The 16210-nt window shown below is 42.2% G+C and overlaps 1 protein-coding gene across 5 annotated transcripts in view; it reads left to right on the forward strand.

The window, feature by feature from the left end:
- The window catches only part of LOC134540633 (sodium-independent sulfate anion transporter-like), an 82107-nt gene that overhangs the window by 54904 nt on the left and 10993 nt on the right, over window positions 1–16210 (forward strand). For all 5 annotated transcript variants that reach the window (XM_063383489.1, XM_063383487.1, XM_063383490.1 and 2 more), the window contains 4 exons: window positions 5973–6137; window positions 8474–8635; window positions 10999–11139; window positions 15334–15479. In XM_063383489.1, the coding sequence (XP_063239559.1) occupies window positions 5973–6137; window positions 8474–8635; window positions 10999–11139; window positions 15334–15479 (614 nt within the window). The remainder of the gene's footprint in view (window positions 1–5972; window positions 6138–8473; window positions 8636–10998; window positions 11140–15333; window positions 15480–16210) is intronic.

Raw genomic sequence — 16210 nt, forward strand, 5'->3', positions numbered from 1 at the left:
ACGTGTTGGGGGACTCAGGAGAGAACGGGAATAGTTAGGTACGTGTTGGGGGACTCAGGAGAGAACGGGAATAGTTAGGTACGTGTTGGGGGACTCAGGAGAGAATGGGAATAGTTAGGTATGTGATGGGGGACTCAGGAGAGAACGGGAATAGTTAGGTACGTGGTGGGGGAATCAGGAGAGAACGGCAATAGTTAGGTACGTGGTGGGGGAATCAGGAGAGAACGAAAATAGTTAGGTACGTGGTGGGGGACTCAGGAGAGAACGGCAATAGTTAGGTACGTGTTGGGGGACTCAGGAGAGAATGGGAATAGTTAGGTATGTGATGGGGGACTCAGAAGAGAACGGGAATTGTTAGGTACGTGGTGGGGGACTCAGGAGAGAACGGCAATAGTTAGGTACGTGGTGGGGGAATCAGGAGAGAACGGGAATAGTTAGGTACGTGGTGGGGGAATCAGGAGAGAACAGGAATAGTTAGGTACGTGGTGGGGGAATCAGGAGAGAACGGGAATAGTTAGGTACGTGGTGGGGGACTCAGGAGAGAACGGCAATAGTTAGGTACGTGGTGGGGGAATCAAGAGAGAACGGGAATAGTTAGGTACGTGGTGGGGGAATCAGGAGAGAACAGGAATAGTTAGGTACGTGGTGGGGGAATCAGGAGAGAAGGGAATAGCTAGGTACGTGTTGGGGGACTCAGGAGAGAACGGGAATAGTTAGGTACGTGTTGGGGGACTCAGGAGAGAAGGGGAGTAGTTATGTATGTGGTGGGGGAACCAGGAGAGAAGGGGAGTAGTTAGGGAGTTGTGGGGGAATCAGGAGAGGAGGGGAATAGCTAGGTACGTGGTGGGGGGAAACGGGTGATAATACAAATAGTCAGCGTCGGACTGGCCATATAGTCGAGGTGGCATTTACCAGCCGGGCCCCAGCCTGCGCGGGCCCCCACGGGCCTGGCTTGCGGGGCTTGCGGCAACCGTAGGATAGGCTGGGTCCCAGCCCTTGCGACCTAAATGTAAAACTAGATCAGATAGTTCGTTCATACAATTAGAGAGAAATGAAATAGAAAAATTCGAAAAATGGTTGAACCTGAGCAAGCCACCCCCTGAAACTAGTTTAGAATTTTTTTCTGAACGGCAATAACTTTTGATCGAATCAACTTATTTAGACGTGTATCATTATAGCGTAATGCATTATATTTTACATTGTTTCACAGGTATAAAAAAAACTAAAATTATTTTTTATATGTTCTCAAAAACTCAATAGATTCGTACTACAGCATTTATAAATAACAATTAACGAACGTAACGTATTTATTCATTCTCATCTCATATTTCTGATGAAACGGAACGCATTGCGCAAGTAAAGAATCTTGTGGTTGGGGAATTCCCGACGCGCGCTCCTGGCTCCTGGCATCGTATTCCATTGTTTTGTCGGTTTGTATTGCCGTTATCGCCGATACTCTAGTTAGTGCAAGTTCATAATATTACGTTGTTTTTTTTTAATTTTTGTTTGTTTTTTATGTTTTGATGTGTGATGCGTGTAGTTTGTTTTAAATCTACTTATATTATGTTAAACACTTAATACCATCAAAAAACTGAACTGTCCATTAGAATGGAAAAGGTAAGTTGCATATTATTTTAATTTCCTTCTGAAAAAAAAGTTACTTTGGAGCCTTTGTACGTGTCTAATATTATATACGTATTACTTACTCAAATTTATATACTTAATGGTTTCAGTCATATTCAGCGGCATATAAACACAAATCTGGTTCTGAGAAACGGAAAAATAAAAGAAAGATCGAATTACAAACAGCGGCTTCGAATCCAAAGCAATCCAGGCTTTCCTTCACGTCTACATCTCAATAGCTTGAAGATTCTCAAAATCGGAGCGAAACGCAACCAGGTTAATAGATTTAATTTAATACAGTTGTTTTCTTTTCTAATTTAACAAACCTTTACATATTTCCTAGTTTTACCTGTAGTTTCACTTTTTAATTCCATTTTTTATATTCTAAAATCTGTCAAAATTACCTGTTTTAAGCCAAAGTTACGTCCTTTTATATATTTTTTCAGTTGTATGAATTTTAAGCTACAGATAGGCACGGAATATTTTAGAGAATACTCAATTTTTATAAATCCTAATGTATTATATACAAAAGTCCTGGCTGATTAACTCATTAATGCTCAGCCCAAACCCTCGGACCTAGATAGCTGAACTTTTGAAATGAGGCTCCCTTTACTCGTCTTGTTGTAGAGAAAAAAAGGCGGATTTTTATTAAATTTACGAAACCATGCAACCGATTTCAATGAATTTTTGTGAATGTGTATAGCTATCAAATATGTATATACAATATTTTATTTTTATAGGACCCTCATAATCATCATCATCATCATCATCATCAATATTTGAGTAGGCGAAAAATTGGATTCGGTTTCGCATGCAAGTAGTTCAGAACAGAGCATGGCAGCGGCGGCTGTACCGATACTAATTACGCAGGACACAGCATCACAAGAAACAAATCTTAAAGATACAATTACTTCAATTTCTAGCGATACCGGAGCTAGTGCAAATGTCGATAGCGTTGCGCTAAAGCCACATACATTTACAGACGATAATTACAGTGAAATTCAAAAACTTTCTGAATTTTCTCCGCCAAGACCAAATACTATGACTGCTGAGAAATTAAGTTTCTTATCTGTTCACCCTATCCAACCTTCGGGTGATGAAAACAGTTTGCCTTTTGATGGAAATCGGGTTTACTCCCGAAAGTTAACAACAGGAAATTTAATTCGACGAGAATCTGTCTCTTATTCTCTTGAATTAAATAAGCTATTTTGTACTGCCTGCACGTGTTTTGCGTCTGACGATACAAAAAAAAGGAGGGCGAAGTCCATTTATTGATGGTGTTACTCCGACCAAAAAATATATTTATGAGCAACTCGTCAAACACGAGGAAAGCCACAGTCATCAGTTAGCCGTGGTCGCCTTGCTTACAGGGGAAAAAAGGGGGAAATGTGGAACAACATCTCACGCGAAAGAATATGCAAGAGATTTCCAATAGGCGTCCGGTCCTGAAAAGAATAATTGATATAACACTATTTATATCTAAACAAGGCATTGCTTATCGTGGAAAAAGTGAGGCCTTGTACTCTTTAACGGATATTGCTGACAACAACCAGAAACAGAATCACGGAAACTTTTTAAATTTAGTTGTCCTGTTGTCGAAGTATGATCCAGTTCTTAAGGCCCACATATCCGAGGCAATTACTGAAAGTAAAAAAGAAAAGACTCAGGAAAAGGAAAGGGTCGAGGTAGGCTTGTTACCTTTTTGTCAAAAACCACTATAAATTAATTAATAAATATATGTGCACGTTAAGTTAAACAAGAAATCGTTATTGAAATCCAGGCGGCGAAATCTTTTAGCCTCAATGTGGATTCTTGTCAGGATGTTGGTGTTGTTGACCAGACTGCAATTTGAGTACGCTATGTTAAGAATGGGATCCCACAAGAACGGATGCTCAGCATGGTCCATGTCCAGAAATCAACAGGAGAAGATTACAGAGCTCTTGTAAGCAATGAAGTAGCCCAGTTAGGCTTAAATTTGCAAGATCTTATTAGCGTGTCATTTGATGGCGCCAGAAATATGGCAGGCAGGTATAATGGTCTTCAAGCAAAATTGAAGGAAGAAGTGCCAAAATTAATTTTCACACATTGTTATGCACATGTTTTAAACTTAGTGCTGACAGGCGCGACGTCAAGCTGTACTGAAGCAAAGAATTGGTTTAGGCTCTTGGAGTCTACCAGTGTATTCATTCATGAATCGTTTAAGCGAAAATCTCTATGGGTGGACAAAATTTCAGAATTAACAGATGGACTAGACAAATTGAGACGATTACAGAATATTGGAAAAACGAGATGGTGGGCTAAAGACAAAGCCTTGACCACTATTATGGAGAAAACTCGATACGTCGCGTTAATAAAAACTTTAAGTGCCATATCTTCGAGCACGGAGTTAGAGCCAAAGGTTTCGTTCCAAGCAAAGGCATTGATGGATCCTTTTTTGAAATTTGAAACTATCCTGAAAGCCTTCACATTCAAGAAAATGTTTGACCTATCAACCCCAGTACGCCAATATCTCCAAACCCCTACATTGGATTATCTTAAAGCTTGGGGATTCATCAAATGTTTAGATATGAATTTACGAAGATATTTAGATACTTTTGATGATGTTTTCATAGCTGCAAGTTTATTTGCATCCGATGTTCAAGACTTGATGCACGCCGAAAACATTGATCTCGACACACAAACCACGTTGCCGTTACGAAGTATTTCTAAAAAACTGAAGAAACATGATGAAGCAACATTATTGGCTACAGACCCCAAATAGATTCTATTATATTTCTGTCTACAAAGTCATTATTAATACAACTTTAGTTAAAATAACGAAAAATTCATCTGCAACGAAGATTTAATGAAAGATGCCGCTTGTTTGGACTCGAAAAACTTCAATAAAATCAACGAAAATGGGGTTCCTAATGACGCACTAAAGTCTCTCGCATCAATTGCAAATGTCGATCGAGAGTTGCTGTCAAAAGAACTGAAATATTTTGCAAATAATTTTAATGAACTGTCTAAAACTCTTTGGGATGAGCACATTTCACCCAGGCAACATAAGCAAGACTCAGATTCACACAGTGAAGAAGAAGACGACGAAGATGTCTTAGACTTAGACCAAACAGCGAAGGACGCCATGTGTTTTTCCAGAAGTGGTTTGGACGTCTGTCAAAGTTGCATACCATGTGCATGTAAACTTTTATCACAGTATAACATTTATATCAGCACGTGCACCACCTTATATGTTACATATATGTAGTGTAATTCTCACAATTTCATTCACGCAAGTGACTTGTGAGAGACGATTTTCAGCGTTGAAAGGCATTAAAACGGGCAAGAACTGTTGGATTCGTTGATTATATTAAACACAGAATCGGATCTAATCAAGGATGACGAGAACAGCAGCTTTTACGATCGTGTCATTAACTGCTTATCTCCTCTTTTAGAAAAAAAAATGTTGATCGGCTAGCTTTATATATTATTTGTTATACTTATTATTTTATTTTATTATTGATTGAGATATCTTACAGCTTATATTTAATATACATGTTTGAATTATGTTATACATAATACAAAAGCCAGTAATAGGACATCATTGCCAAAGTAACCAAACACTCAATGGTTGCTATTTTATGTAAGTGTAATTTTAAAACAAAAACAATATTTAAAGTTATGTAGTAGGTAATGTACAAGTGTATTAAATACTAGGAAAATAAAATAACCAACAGCCCATTAATGTTAGAGGAGAGACCATATAATTAATATCAGTCTCTTGTGTCAAACAATTTACAAAGAACGCATTTCTTAAATGTATGTTTAATATAATTAATAATTATTGGAATATCTATCAGGTTACTATACTGTGACCTTGAACTGAGCTCGAGTTGTATGAAACTCGCCTATTAAGGGAGGTCCTTTTATACTGGTAGTGGGTAACCTGATGTGCTATTGTCCGTACGTAATAATTTATTACATCGTTTATAATTAAATTTTATATTTTATCTCAATTTGTGTACCTCAGTTTTTTCCGATAGTATCCCATCTACCATCATCTAGTCTGGGGCCCCGGGCTTGTGGTCAGCCACCCGGGCCCTTCCGGCCCAGTCCGACCCTGCAAATAGTTTGGTTTGTAGTGGTGGAACAGTTAGAGAAGGAGAGTTCCTTTTTAAATTACGTGTCCGAGTTTCCTGTTGCAAGAGTATTTGCAACGTGAGAACACGTGAATTTCCTCGTTACCGAGGTCAGAAGTTACTCATCTCTGGCGAGCACTAAATACCTCGCTGACGTGCTTTCTTTTAAACAGTGAAGGAACTAGCTCGGAAATGAAAGTTTACGCGCGCGTGTGTGTGTGATACTGACAGGCCACATCGACGGCGGGCTCCCCCAGGTGCTGGTGCCTCCGTTCAGGACGACCGTCGGCAACACGACTCTCGAGTTCCTGGACATGTGCAGCGAACTGGGGAGCAGCATCTTCATGGTGCCGCTCATCTCGCTGCTGACCAACGTCGCGATCGCCAAAGCCTTCAGTGAGTACCTCCCGAACCTTATCTACCTCCAGAACCTCCCGAACATCCAGAACCTCCTGAACATACAGAACCTCCTGAACCTACAGAACCTCCAGAACCTCCCGAACATACAGAACCTCCCGAACCTACAGAACCTCCAGAACCTCCAGAACATCCCGAACCTCCATAACCTCCATAACCTCCATAACCTCCAGAACCTCCAGAACCTCCAAAACCTCCAGAACCTCCAGAACCTCCAAAACCTCCAGAACCTCCCGAACTTCCAGCACCTCCAGAAACTCCAGAACCATGCACACCTCCAGAACCTCCCGAACCTCCCGAACCTCCTGAACCTTCAGAATTTCCAGAACCTCCCGAACCTTGCACACCTCCCCTGATATATCTCGTCGGTGATGCGCAAAACACGTCCCGAATGCGGGACGGGCAAATGGCGATGCGCTATGGGTGGAACCGTGAAACTGTTAGGTGCTGGGAGTGTGGGTGAAGGAATGTTGGTGTCCTCTCGTTAAGATAAGCATCGCTGCCTGTGGGGAGTCTCTCAATTGACCCTGGCGGCTTTCCACGCTGTCCGACCACTAGTGATGAGTGATGAGACTGTTCGTTATCATAGTTGGTACTGAGATGTATATGTATTTTATTTATGTAGGTATTCTTTTTTTGATAATATGTTTTTTTATATCAGTACAGAAAGTTTTTAAAGTAGTAATGTAATGTATTCCGTAAAATATGATTTCATGGATTTCGATGAATAATGGTTAGCTTTGCTTTTCCTTAGTCTCAACTACTAATGTTAAACCCGGGTGGAGAGAGCCTTTTCTGCTCCAGCATGATTATCTGTGGATCTTTTGTTTTTAATTTTAACAGGTGTTTTTGCCTTCTATTCTTACAATTTTCATTAACATACATTTTAACATCTTATAAATGTATTTACTACACTGTGTAATTCTAATGAACTTTTAATATATCCAATAGAATGTCATATTATATTTGCACATTGTAGACTTGGAAATTAGTTTAAGATAATCTATCATGTTTATAAGTTTTCATACATTTATATAAATTCAGTCCCTGACTCCAGGGCCGGTGCAAGGTAAATTGGCGCCCTAGGCGAAAAACCTTAATGCCCCCCGCCCCCCCTTGCCGGACACGCCAAAAATTTTTTTCCTTGCCTAAAATACATCACGTAAGCCTAAGATATTGTCATCAATCAAATGTAAGCTGGTATGTGTTTTTTTTACTTTTTTACTTATTACAAATCATAAACAGGTCGCCGTGGACTTTAAATAATTACTTATATCAATATTAACATTCCAAACTGTTACAAAAATCCATTTTCATCTAGTTTCAATAATCGTTAAACATATTATATCAGCTGTTATGTGTCGTGCTGCGCTGCTCCCAGCTACTTGGCACCCTAGGCGGTTGCCTAGTTCGCCTATATGGACGCGCCGGCCCTGCCTGACTCCATGGAGTCAGTTTCACTCACGTCACAGCTATGGCATTTTCGACAGTCCCTGACTCTGTGGAGTCAGTTTCAACCACGTCGCAGTATTGCCATCTCCTGACGGTCCTTTACCCCATGGCTTTTTCAACCATTGCCCTCACCCGATGGTCCCTGACTTAATGGGGTGAGTAACAACCACGTAGTGGGTTGCCATCGATCTGACGGTCCATGACTCATGGGTGTGAGTTAAAACCACGTAGTGGCATTTCCTTCATCCGAAATTTCTTAACTCTAATGTGTGAGTATCAACCATGACGCAGCATCGCTTGCCTTTTTAAGATTTCTGAATCGATGGCGAGAGTTTCAACCACGCCATGACATTGCAACCTACAACGATTCTTAGCTCCTTTGTGTATCAACCACGTCGCAGCATTGCCATCCTTTTAAGAATCCCGACTCCGTGGCGTGAGTTTCAACCACGTCGTGGTATTGTATTGTCCTCTCCGGATGGTACCCGACTCCATAGCGTGAATTCAACCACGTCGTGGTATTGTATTGTCCTCTCCGGATGGTACCCGACTCCATGGTATGAGTTTCAACCACATCGTGGTATTGTATTGCCCTCTCCGGATGGTACCCGACTCCATAGCGTGAGTTCAACCACATCGTGGTATTGTATTGTCCTCTCCGGATGGTACCCGACTCCATGGCGTGAGTTTCAACCACGTCGTGGTATTGTATTTCCCTCTCCGGATGGTCTCCGAATCCGTGGAGTGAGTTTTGAACCCACGTCTCGGCCATGCAATATTTTGACGGTCCCTAAATCCATAGCGTTGAGTTGTAACCACGTGATGGGAGCCCCCGACTAAATGGTGCTGCGTGCCCCCAACAGCGACGGGGAAGGTGCTGGATGCGACGCAGGAGATGATCACCCTGGGACTGTGCAACGTGGTGGGCTCCTTCATGCAGTCCATGCCCGTGACGGGTGCCATATCCCGCAGCGCCGTCAGCCACGCCAGCGGCGTCAGGACCACCATCGCCGGCATATACACAGGTGAGTCGCGACCCCTCCAGGACTCCGTGGAGGTTAAGGTCCGGGTTACGTTCGCTTTATATCAGCAAGACACTGGCCATGACTTAGTGGAGGTTAAGGTCCAGGTTACATTTGCTTTATATCAGCAAGACGGTGGCCATGACTTAGTGAAGGTGGTCCAGGTTTCGTTTACTTTATATCAGCAAGACGGTGGCCATGAATTAGAGAAGATTAAGGTCTGGGTTACGTTTGCTTTATATCAGCAAGGCAGTGGCCATGGCTTAGTGAAGATTAAGGTCCAGGTTACGTTGGCTTTATATCAGCAAGACAGTGGCCACTACTTAGTGAAAGTTAAGGGCCTTCTTACGTTTACTGTATATCAGCAAGACAGTGGTCATGACTTAGTGAAGATCAAGGCCCTGTTACGTTTTTTTATATCAGCAAGACAGTGGCCATGTCATAGTGAAGGTTAAGATCCAGTTACGTTTTCTTTATATCAGCAAGACAGTGGCCATGACTTAGTGAAGGTTAAGGCCCGGTTACATTTACTATACATATTTGGATCCCGGTGAATAGCGCACTTTTAGAACGCCAACAGATCTATGATTTGTCTCGAGTAAAGATGAACCTGAACATTTTAATTCAATTCTTTAAATACTTTGTTCTTGTCATTTTTTTTAAAATAATTCAGTCGAATAGGTCATAAGGGTTTGTATATTAATTCAACTAAACATATGAAACACTCGTGTCAAGTGTGTGTGAAAAAATTGCTTACTAACCCACGTGTGCAAACCTGAATTCAGCAGACTCTAATTTGAAACACTATTCCTGTCGCTTTCTGGTTGTGTGAGGCACGCCGGGATAATAATGGGTGAGGATATGCGTTATTGTAGCCCCGCTAAGGATAAAACAAATCCTTCCAAAATAATATCTCTTTTTTAATTTTGTTATTTTGCTTAGCTTTATTTATCTTATTTTAAATCCTGGAAGGGAGGGGTCTGGACTTTCCGGACTCATCCCTCCCCCTATCATGGATATGTCACTGTCCTACAGCAGGTTGGAAAGAATATAGGGGTTCCTCAAAATCTTGCCATACTAAGATGATCAGGTTAACATTCTTTAAATGATTTATGCGATGGAGAAATTTATATTTAATACGTTTTCTTGGACATACGTCATTGCAGTTTTGATCTGTTTTACTATGGGAAACCTTCAACGTTCGTAGATATTGTTGTGTTGTTATATCTGTTTTTCCGCATCTTTGTGTTCGTAGATTTGCTGTATTGTCCAGAATTTGGTTGTCTGTCTGCGTTTACTGCTGTTGAAACTGTCTCGTCGTTGTTTGTGTTCGTCTGTGCTGTTATTATTATTATTTTTATGTTAAAAGTCCTTCCACCGAATTTTTGTGTTTTCTGATAATATGTGTTTAGGTACATCGTTGGGTATAGTTGATAGACATAGCTGATTTAGGCTTGTTCTCTGTTTTTTTTGTTTTAATATTTATTTACTGATATGCGTTCTTAAATTTTTTTTCCATGACAAACAGTAAAGCAATTCAATGGTGTATATCAGTAGTACAGGTTGGTTCCTTTGTGCCAGGCTTCAGGATTAGGATTGAAGATTATCGACGCCATCTTGGATTGTGACGTCACGGTGGTCATATTGGACGACCTTAACATCGACTTTTGACCTTGAACTCCACCCCGACGGGCTCTTGAATCCGTTATCTCGGATCCGTCATTTTGGATTCCGCCATTTTGAATTTTCCATCCACCATTTGTTTTCTAGAACTTTCCGCTATTTTTAATTATGATTTCACTACCACCATATTTAAAATCTGTAATAATTATCAGCAAAAATGTGGAATTTTTTTTTCAATTTAAAAAAAAATTAATTAATCAACTCTTAGTAGAAATGCTATTTAAAAAAAAACGCATTTATTTCATGGAGCTTGGAGTCCTCGAATCGTACCCGGTGAAAAAAAAGATTAAAAAGGCGACCGATCCTTCCTCCATGAAAGCCGCCGGCAGACTGGCGTCCCATTACTAGAGACCGGAAAAATTCGCGGATTCATTTCGCGATATGCTAAAATGCAAATGTGTTTAACCTCAGTGATTGGACCACAGGTTGTCTGAAAGAATCAGAGTCAATGAATAATCCTCAAAACCATTCTAGTTAATAGTTGTCACCAGTCAGTAGCCAATGAGCAGATGTAATTTGCCTGAGTGCATAGAGGATCTTGGAGTCTATCCTGTAGGTCATTGAATTCGCGAATTTTTCAAGGTCCCTACCCATTACTAATGGCAAGGTGTGTGTGTATATATATATCGCCAGCTAGTATGACGTCACGTCCCGCCATGAAAGTGATCGCGTGTTTGCCGCAGGTGTGATGGTGATCCTGGCGCTCAACCTGCTGACCCCGTACTTCTACTACATCCCCAAGGCGACCCTCTCGGCTGTCATCCTCTGCGCCGTGATCTTCATGGTGGAGATCTCCTTGATGCCCAAGCTGTGGAGAGCGAATAGTGAGTACCAGAGTTCTCAAATGAGGGCCCGCGGAAGATCTTCATGGTGGAGGTCTCCTTGATGCCCAAGCTGTGGAAAGCGAACAGTGAGTACCAGAGTTATCAAATGAGGGATCCCCGGAAGATCTTCATGGTGGGAAGCTCCTTGATGCCCAAGCTGTGGAGAGCTAACAGTAAGTACCAGAGTTCTCAAATGAGGGCCCGCGGAAGATCTTCATGGTGAAGGTCTCCTTGATGCCCAAGCTGTGGAAAGCGAACAGTGAGTACCAGAGTTATCAAATGAGGGATCCCCGGAAGATCTTCATGGTGGGAAGCTCCTTGATGCCCAAGCTGTGGAGAGCGAACAGTGAGTACCAGAGTTATCAAATGAGGGCCCGTGGAAGATCTTCATGGTGGAGATCTCCTTGATGCCCAAGCTGTGGAGAGCGAACATTGAGTACCAGAGTACTCAAATGAGGGCCCGCGGAAGATCTTCATAATGGAGATCTCCTTGATGCCCAAGCTGTGGAGAGCGAACAGTGAGTACCAGAGTTATCAAATGAGGGCCCACGGAAGATATTCATGGTGGAGATCTCCTTGATGCCCAAGCTGTGGAGAGCGAACAGTGAGTACCAGAGTTCTCAAATGAGGGCCCGCGGAAGATCTTCATGGTGGAGGTCTCCTTGATGCTTAAGCTGTGGAGAGCGAACAGTGAGTACCAGAGTTCTCAAATAAGGGACCCCCGGAAGATCTTCATGGTGGAGATCTCCTTGATGCCCAAGCTGTGGAGAGCGAACAGTGAGTGCCAGAGTTATCAAATGAGGGCCCCCGGAAGATCTTCATGGTGGAGGTCTCCTTGATGCCCAAGCTGTGGAGAGCGAACAGTGAGTACCAGAGTTCTCAAATGAGGGCCCGTGGAAGATCTTCATGGTGGAGATCTCCTTGATGCCTAAGCTGTGGAGAGCGAACAGTGAGTGCCAGAGTTATCAAATGAGGGCCCGCGGAAGATCTTCATAATGCAGATCTCCTTGATGCCCAAGCTGTAGAGAGCGAACAGTGAGTACCAGAGTTATCAAATGAGGGCCCGCGGAAGATCTTCATGGTGATCTCCTTGATGCCCAAGCTGTGGAGAGCCAACAGTGAGTACCAGAGTTTTCAAATGAGGGCCCGCGGAAGATCTTCATGGTGGAGGTCTCCTTGATGCCCAAGCTGTGGAGAGCGAACAGTGAGTGCCAGAGTTATCAAATGAGGGCCCCCGGAAGATCTTCATGGTGGAGGTCTCCTTGATGCCCAAGCTGTGGAGAGCGAACAGTGAGTACCAGAGTTCTCAAATGAGGGCCCGTGGAAGATCTTCGTGGTGGAGATCTCCTTGATGCCCAAGCTGTGGAGAGCGAACAGTGAGTACCAGAGTTATCAAATGAGGGCCCCCGGAAGATCTTCATGGTGGAGGTCTCCTTGATGCCCAAGCTGTGGAGAGCGAACAGTGAGTGCCAGAGTTATCAAATGAGGGCCCCCGGAAGATCTTCATGGTGGAGGTCTCCTTGATGCCCAAGCTGTGGAGAGCGAACAGTGAGTACCAGAGGTCTCAAATGAGGGCCCGTGGAAGATCTTCATGGTGGAGATCTCCTTGATGCCCAAGCTGTGGAGAGCGAACAGTGAGTACCAGAGTTATCAAATGAGGGCCCGCGGAAGATCTTCATGGTGGAGGTCTCCTTGATGCCCAAGCTGTGGAGAGCCAACAGTGAGTACCAGAGTTTTCAAATGAGGGCCCGCGGAAGATCTTCATGGTGGAGGTCTCCTTGATGCCCAAGCTGTGGAGAGCGAACAGTGAGTACCAGAGTTCTCAAATGAGGGCGGAACTATCCCGGGTCGAATGTTCTTTTGCATGTAGAGGTTGACCGACACGAGAACATCTCTGGAAACTGTGCACGCATTTTGGCCTACATGCATGCGATAAGCAGAAAAACCTTTTAAAAATTTCCCCAGAAAACATAAGTTTAGATATCAAACCCGTTTCACAATCATGCTTTTTTTTAGCAAGTGCTTTGAGGGGCTTCTTAATTCAAGAGGGAGGGGGGAGACCGAGAACCACTTATTCCCCCCCTCCTCCTTTCGGGATCTACGCCCATGTTGAATACCCCCTTGGATCCAAAAATGCGTTTTCCAACGACACAGCATGTAAAAAAAATCGTATTCTTCACAAAACTATTTTTTTAAACGATTTTCTGACTATTTTTCAAACAATAAAAAAAACGTAGTGATAGAGGAATGGAGTGAAGCACCCACAGAAATTTTTTTTATACCAGAAATTTTAATTTATTTTTGAAAGATTTGTGCAATGGGAGTGCATGACTTGATGTAAGCTTTTAGACATACGCCATTGCTTTAGCAATGGCGTATGTCCAAAAGCTTACATTAAGTCAAATTTTATTTTGTTACAAATACAAAGCTACGAGTGTAATTTGAGGTAAACATCCATTTCGTTTTCAATGAGGGACACACACATAATTTCAGAAATTTTACTTTATATATATATATTAATTCACTTTTCATAACTTTTAACAAGTTTTCACATAGGTACCTTCTTAAAATAAATCTGCTCCCTAGGAATGGCAATTTTAAAAAAGTTATTTTTTTGGTGGTTAATAAGCCAATTTCCTTGCCACATTTCATATTTTGAAAAATAAAATTTTCCAAATTTTTTTTGTTATGCTCGAAACATCTTTTAATGTGTTTTTTTTTTATTTCTTTTCACTCCCAGTAAGATTAACTCGGTTTTTCCAATCTAGTTCATGTTTGTGATTGGACTGGGTGAGGGATTGCTCAGTCCACTCTGAATTAATTATAGACTGACATGTTGACGTAGACACAAGATGGCTTCACTCACTTCTCAGTCTGCTCATGGAAAGGGTTTCTACCAAACCAAGGACATGGCGGACAAAACCTAGGCAACGAATTACACTGCCATCTCTTCGAAGGGATACTAACCACAAGACTCCCTTAACGACACGCCAAAAATTTTACATTTATGGTATTTCGTGCAAACAAATATAGTGTAAATTAATAGTGCATATACTGTGGTAACTCACTTCGTCGTATGGTTGAAAATGAAAGCTGTCATAGAATATCCCATCTACTGTGAAACGTTATGTCAAACGAGCAATTCAGAACAAGCGTCTGGGTATATTCTGACTTAACTGTATCGTTTTGTTCACGATAGTGCTCTCGACAGCACAGCGCTAAATGCACCCAAGAACAATTGCAGCAGTTCCATTGGAAACGTAATAGCTCAGAATTGGCACAGAGTGAATACCACCTCTTCAGGCATATGAAACAGTGGCTTGCGTCTCACTGTTTCGACGATTAACAAAGAACTTCGTGAATCTGTTAAAAGATTGCCTTTATCGTAAACTCGTATTGGTGTTAACTGCAAAAAGCTATCCTATTAACTGCAAACTCTTTTTCAATCCGGGTTCGCTCTAACTACCGTATTGCTTAGCCCCTCAAAAACTTTCCATGAACACGCCAATCCACTCGGTATTATCTTTGCTCAAAGTCAGGCTATTATGGCTGGGGTCGTGGAATCGATCCCTCGATCCCAAGACTCCAAGTGGTTCGGAGTCTTCTATATTCTCGGAGGCACCACCGTCTTAACAGGGTAGTTTCTTTAATTATTTCGCGTCTATAGATTTAGCAAGTGATTAGAGTTGAAACAATGATCTATACTAATAATAAATGATTTTGAGAACTCCACAAGCAAATTTATATTTCAATCCATGCATGAATTGAAAGCAAAATAAAGTTATTTGGTCCTACTAAAAAAGGCATCAAATTTTATAGGATTCTTAAATTTAATAGGGATAGGCTGCTGTAAATAATTTTCCTTGTAAAGTCATTGAAAAATAACTCATTTTTTTTGTAAATGTCTGCAGCTGTCACAGTAAGACTAAACGACTATAAGTAATGGTCTTTGTATTTTAGTATGTGATCTCTGCATTAATAAAGGTAAATTTTCAATATTTAAACGTGGAAAGACTATAATAGCATAATTTGTTGAAAAAGGGTGACTTTCTATTTCTGTCCATCCTTTTAAAAATAATGATAAATTTTTTTATACAATTTCAGCCCGCTTTAGGTTCACTACGCCCCAGGTGAAAAATTGTGCATCGGCCAAGTAGGGATTGTACTGTGACGAGCATTGTGCATGTCTTCCAGAGAGGGACGTGTTGCCGGTCGCCGTCACTGTGCTGGCGTGCATGACGATCGGGGTGGAGATGGGCATCCTAACGGGCATCGCCGTGGAGCTGCTGTTCCTGCTCTACTGGACCGCCCGGCCGAGCGTCGCCGTGGAGAAGAAGAGGGTGAGTCGTCGGTCGCCGGATCCTCAGCGTGGACCACTCTCACGATTCGACATTCGACCCTTCACCACTTTCACAGTCATCACTTACCTCTCCACAGTCATCACATACCACCAATATTCAATTCTAGCCGCCCGCCACACAACGTGCAAAAGTAGACCCTTCACCACTACACGGTCATCACTTCACCACAGTCATCACATCCCGCCACTACTCACTTCAAGCTGCCTGCCACACAACATGCAACAATAGACCTGCCATCACCACTTCAAGGACATCACTTACCACTCCACGGTAATCACATACCACCAATATTAACATATATCTGCCGGGCATACAACGCGCAACAGTAGACTTTTCACCACTTTACGGTCATTACTTGCTTCTCCACAGTCATCACATTCCACCAATACTCACTTCTAGCTGCCTACCACACAACACGCAACAGTAGATCTTACATCATTACTTCAGGGATATCACTTACACCTCCACAGTCATCACATTTCACCAATATTCACTTCAAGCCACCTACCATACAACGCGCAACAGTAGACCCTTAAACACTCTACAGTCATCACATTCCACCAATACTCACTTCTAGCTACCTGCCATACAACGCGCAACCGTATACCTTTCATCACCACTTCAAGAACATCACTTCCTCTCAAAAAGTAATCACATCACACCAATATTCACTTCTAGCCGCCCGCCATACAACATGCAACAGTAGACCC

This window comes from Bacillus rossius, chromosome 17, assembly GCF_032445375.1.
Source record: "Bacillus rossius redtenbacheri isolate Brsri chromosome 17, Brsri_v3, whole genome shotgun sequence".
Classification (NCBI taxonomy): Eukaryota; Metazoa; Arthropoda; class Insecta; order Phasmatodea; family Bacillidae; genus Bacillus; species Bacillus rossius.